Source organism: Adiantum capillus-veneris, chromosome 8 (assembly GCF_014529385.1).
Source record: "Adiantum capillus-veneris isolate H3 chromosome 8, ASM1452938v2, whole genome shotgun sequence".
Classification (NCBI taxonomy): domain Eukaryota; kingdom Viridiplantae; phylum Streptophyta; class Polypodiopsida; order Polypodiales; family Pteridaceae; genus Adiantum; species Adiantum capillus-veneris.
The window spans coordinates 50,635,991-50,641,876 of NC_140938.1; the positions used below are offsets into that span (position 1 = coordinate 50,635,991).

Sequence of the window (5,886 nt, forward strand, 5' to 3'; positions counted from 1 at the left end):
TCCTCAGAGGCATGTTTAAGCATGACAAAGAAGGGATTCCGAATGAATTGTGAGCATGCCCTCGTAAAGTTGACTTCACCGCTTGTTTGCTCTCCTCTGTTGAAGCCTCGCTTTAAACTTCCTATTAGACTTGTTGAGCTCACTTTTCAAAGCTTCACTAAACAATGATAGTAGGACTGGGAACTCAAGTGTGGTGGATGTAAAACAATTTTGATAGGCATCTGTAGATCTTGAATGGACAACACAAAGTTTTGCTATGCACTCATTGGACATTAAATTTAAGGTCTAACAAGGAGCACTCGATCTACTTGTAAATCCTAACTTCTAACTAGTGTTTCCTTTCTCCTTCCTCAAAGGCATGTTTTAGCATACCGATGAAGAGAATCAATCGTCAACATGCCCTAATAAAGTTGAAATCACCTCTTGTTTGATCTGCTTTGTTGAAGCCTCGGTTTATACTTCCTACTAGACTTCTTGAGCTCACTTTTCAAAGCGTCGCTAAATGACCACGTAGGGAGTGAGAACTCAAATGTGGTGGATGCAAAAAGAGGGAGCCCTCTTCCAAATTCCAATGTGTTGTTAGGCCTTGGTATGGTCTAAAAGATTCAAACTTTTTAGAATTAAACTCTAGCGATATCTTTCACCACTTCAGACTTGGAGGTGGGCCATGCCTTGTTCTAGGAGGGCTAGTGGAAGAGAGAATCTACCATATTTAGAAAGGTTGCTACTTTTTTATCAATCACCCCACTAACCCCTTGAAGAATGAAAGGATTACGCTATTATTTCGTGGATGTGCCGCTCTTGGTTTAGGCTCGGGCTCGGGACATCTTCGACTTGCTCGTGCGAGGTGATGGAGGCTTTGGACTCCGAACAGGAGTGTGACCGGGTTTCTACTTGTCTCTTACTTTGTTTTGTCAAAAGGAACGAGTTGCAAGTTGTGGGACTTGACTTTGAGAGAGTGCTAGTTGGGGATGCACATCTTCCTAAAAGTCGAAGACAGAGATCTTCTTCTCCTTCTTCGTTCGTTGCGTATGGACGTGGTAGGTTGACTTTAGGAAGGGATTCTGAGTCAGGACTCTCTCTCTCTCTCTCTCTCCATTGTACGCGGATGTTGATGTTTTAGTATTTAAGCAATCCATAAACAGGTCTCCGTCCCCCCCCCCCCCCCCCCCCCCCCTCTCTCTCTCTCTCTCTCTCTCTCTCTCTCTCTCTCTCTCTTTACAAAGGTCTGTAGCAGGAGCGGGTTTGAGACCATCAGGATGATAGACATCGTTATGGAGGAGAACCGTTCGTTGGGGTGGACGCTGGTAGCGGCGGTGGCCACCTACGCATTGCTGGTCAGCACAAGCTGGAAGATGGGAGTGCGGCACGGCCCCAACAGCAACGAGGGCCTCATAGGGCGCATTGTATGGCACGCCGTTAATACCTTCCTCTTTCCCTACGAGACGGTGTGTCATTTGGTGAATCAGGCCTTATCGCTGGCGGTGGTGCGAGGCAGTTTTCTAAGCAAGGGCATGCCGCTGTTCGCGCAGCTGGAGGGCGCCATGGCCCACCTCACTCTTAGCTCCACAGTGCTGCTCGAGGTGCCCGCCTCCCAAGATCCGGGCCCGCATCTCCTCCGTTTCCTTGTCCCCGCAGACTCTGTCGCTGCTCTTCACCCTCTCGAGCTCACGCCTGTCTACGTGGCCGCCCTTTTGGGCGACACAGACGTCGACGCGGCCGCTCGGCCACCTTCCAATGAGGAGGAGAAGCTCTACCTCCGCCTGCCTGATCCCCTCTTCTACAAGGAAGAGAGCTTGCAAGAGCGGGAGGCGCTGCTCATGTGCGGGTTCGCGGCGGTAGATCAAGTTCTGGAGCTCGGCGCCATGGATGAGAGAGGCCGGTTGAGCAGAGTACGAGCTTGGGCGGTGCTGCTGCAGGCGGGTGGGTACGCGCTGGGAGTGGCGGAGCGATGGAAGCGAGGACTGGGCGTCAGCCCGGTGGAGGCCATGCTGTGCGTGTGTAGCGTGCCCATCCTGATGCAGATCCTGATAGATCCGCCCGCGGCACGCCTCAACTACGATCGCCCTCTTCTGCTGCGCCTTCGCGTGCGACAATTCACCATGTTTCGCGACATGCCACGTCTGCTGGACCGTTCAAATTCTGACCTCTCCAAAGTTCTCCTCCTCCTAGCCTATCTTGGATGCTCCTTCTTCTTCCTTCCTTCTCTCACCATTTACTACTCTTTCCATTACTCTACCTTTTGCCCTCTTTGCTCTCTCTCTACGCTCCTCCTCCTCCTCCTCTTCATGTTGCCATTCTTCGCACCCACTTTACTAGTTCGCGTGGCCTCAAAATACAACCTTGGTCAAGATCTAGAAGCCATCATTGCAGGTGGTTCTAAATTGCGAGCCTTAACCGATGCTTTCACAAGCCCTCTGCTACTATTTGGTGTATGGCAAGTATGCACAATTGCTCTTAGTATCACACTAGCATTCATTTCAACAATAACACATTGGGACTCTTTCAATGCTCCCACCAATGCCAAGTTGTCATGGCTATTACCACACTTTGCAACATAATACTCACCTGGCATTGTAAGATACCTTCATTCAAAGCACATTAGCATACTCCCTTGCAAGAATAAAGTAAAAAATGACACATCCCTATGACTCCTCTAGAGATACTCCATATGCTTATCAACAGACTATGAGGCAGTGAACATGCATACTATCATGTTTGGAGAGAAACAGAAATGGAAATGGTTGTAACACAACAATTCCTTATAAACTTTGCACACTGTATACTCTTTATGGCCTACGTAAAATTAAAAGGCTATTATAGAGTTGGTTCTCTTCAAAGAAATGTATGTGTATATGCATGGTTCTGTCTCCGTATGATGTGTATGTGTCTAAATAAGAAGAGGAAACTGGAATAACCTTGCTAGAGAATATGGTTGTAAGAATGCATGCAAAGATGGAGAAAATGAAGAAGAAGCTCAAGGGTTTACAACACAGGAAGTTATATTACTTAGTGTGCTAATGCGAACATAAGACTATCCCTAGTATGATATGTAGATATACCAACCAGGGGAAAAATATCTCCAAGCAAGGAATAAAAGTGGCCCAACAATCCTATGTGTGTTCACACACATCACTACTATAATGTGGTAATGAATGCCCCTAGAAATGATACAGTAAACATGAGCTGGAACATGTTTATAGGAAAGTGGCATACCCAATGTGATCAATCCACAAAGCAGAGTAATCCTAAAGCTTTGAGCTTATCATGAGGCAAAGACTTTGTGAAAAAATTAGAAGGACTATCTTGTATAAGTATATAGCCATGTTGGACTCACATGCAAATATTCATTCCCTGACATAATGATAATGCACGTCAATGTGCTTTGTATAAGCAAGGAACACTAGCCCAACACCTAAATTCCTTGCAATTACCAGGGCACTCTAGAGCCATCAATGAAGATAATGGTGGCAAGGCATTCATAGGGCATCTAATCCAACGCACTCAACTATAGTTGTGAAAGGTTTCCTATACTCAATCTCACACTAGACATCGAAGGATGCTTCATGTTCAACCTAGATGTGCACAACCTCCTAAGCAGAAACACGAATCACTAGTGGATTTGCTCATTTGTTTTCTACTGCTTAAAACTTGGGCTATGCATAAATTTTCTCACTTGCATAATGAATATCTATCCTTGCAATGCATGCATAAATTAGGCAACCAACAGCCTACTAGTTGTAGAGTGTGTGGTGCATGCCGAGTGCAAGGCAAAAGAAGAACAAGCTACTCGTTGTAGAGTGTGTGGTGCATGAAGAGTGTAAGGGAAAAGAAGAACATGCAAAACTTTGGATGGAGCATAGTGAGGACAATGATGCCTCACAACTTCTTTTATTAGTCATTAAGAATAAGGTTAGTGATTGTTACCATATACATGTGGTAGTGATGTGTGTGAACACACTAGGACCGTCGGTGCATTTTTTTCCTCTTTAGGAGGTTTTTTCCCCCATGCATTGTATATACGTCCATCACTCTAGGGCTATCTATCTTTCCATTACACACTAAGTAATACACTCTCTATTGTATGCCTTGAGCTTCCTTCGTCTTCTCCAAGTTGTGTCTGTTTCTCTGCAGCCCTAATTCCAACGATTGGTATCAGAGCAGGTTGCGTCCTCTCGGGCTTAGTCGCCAGTTGCTCCAGTACACGCCTGCTCACTTTCTCCGATTTCAGTGAGCTTTGGCGAGCGTTCGCAGGTCGACAAATATTTTGGGTGTGCTCGTAGAGCGCGGTCTGCTCAGATTTTCGATTTGGGCTCATTTCGGCCTCCGTTTCCACTACAGGCAGGTCTGCACAGGCAATTTCGTCATTTTGTGCATAATTTCTATCAGTGCCATTTTCTGCATAACAGGTGCCCTATAGTCTTCTGCGGTTTGTACTATATAGTACATGTTGTTCCCACTCCATTTCTCCTATTTTCGGGCAGTTTTCACATCAGGTGCAGCATTTACCATGGCTGACAACAACAACACAGATGTGTTCAAGATGTTTGCTGCTGAGGACACATTGGATGGGGACAACTACCCTATGTAGGCTTATATGATGCAACATGTTCTTGTGTCAAAGTGCGTCTCGAACATTGTGCAATGCATTGATGTATGTCCTGGTTCTGAAGATGTAGGCGATGTTGAGGATGTTGCAGGTCTTGCTGCAAGGATTGCTGCTGTTAGAGTTGTTTTGCCTACGGCAAAACAAGCTCGTTGGGATGTTAAGGATGCGCAGGCTCATGCATTAATTGCGTTGTCTGTGAAGCGCACCATTGTTCCTCACATCCATTCAGCAAAATCTGCAAAACAAGGTTGGGATATTTTGGCTGGTCTTTATGCAAGTCGCAATGAGGCTAAAATTTCTTTGCTGCGTAAAGAGCTGGAGTCGAAGATTATGCATGAGGAAGATGATATGGACACTTTCCTTGCTAGTGTCAAGGATATCAATGAGCAACTTATTTCTACAGGTGAAGTCATTTCAGACAGTTCCCTTGTGCAGACTATCCTTGATGCCTTACCAGATTCTTACCAGACTTTTGCTAGTACTTGGAGACTTATGACCCAAGGAAATCCTGAAGTTGTCAAGTTTGATGCATTATTGCTGTTGCAAGAGTCACTTTCCAGAAAAAACAGGACTAGGCAGCGTGCAATTGAACAGGCTTTTATTGCTTCTCAAAGAAAGGGTGGTAACAGCAATGCAGCCACTTCTTATGGTTCTGCTGCGAGCGGCAAAAATTATGTTCCTAATGCTTCTGCTGGCAGCACTTTGTCTGGCAATTCTGGTGATAAGGGAAAAAAGAAGATGTGTTGCCATTATTGTAAAGCTAATGATCACTTGATCAAGTCGTGTCCTAAGTTGAAGGCCAAAGAGGCTAAGAAGAAAGATGGTGGTTCCACTACAAATGCTGGTTCCACTACAAATGTAGCCATTGTTGAGTCTTCTGTGAAAGGAGACTGTAATGCTGATGTTGATGCAGAATGGGCTTTTAGCGCAGAGTGCACTTACAATCTTGTTGTCCATGATGCATGCTTGTCAGTTGCTGCAGATTCACATGTGTGGTATTTCGACAGTGGTGCTACAAAGCACATTACCTCACATCGTGAATTGTTTACCTCTCTTGAGTCTGTCCCTCATGGGAATTCGGTCCCTTGTGCCAACAACGCCTCTTATCCAGTTCAGGGAGTTGGAAAGATTGTGCTCACTGCTGCTAATGGCAGCTCCTTCACACTAGTCAAATTTGTGGATGACAGATGCACAGTTCATGATCTCAGTTTTGGTGATGAAATTGTTGCATCTGGGCTTTTGTGTCGTGGGCTGTATAAGCTCACTTTGTATGACAA

At 45.5% G+C, this 5,886-nt stretch overlaps 1 protein-coding gene across 1 annotated transcript; it reads left to right on the plus strand.

The window, feature by feature from the left end:
• The first annotated feature begins 1,186 nt into the window (after positions 1-1,186).
• LOC147452121 (uncharacterized) lies at positions 1,187-2,783 on the plus strand. The gene has a single exon (XM_086518883.1). It carries the CDS (start codon positions 1,260-1,262, stop codon positions 2,559-2,561), a length of 1,302 nt encoding a protein of 433 aa, XP_086375009.1. The 5' UTR covers positions 1,187-1,259; the 3' UTR covers positions 2,562-2,783.
• The last annotated feature ends 3,103 nt before the right edge of the window (positions 2,784-5,886 follow it).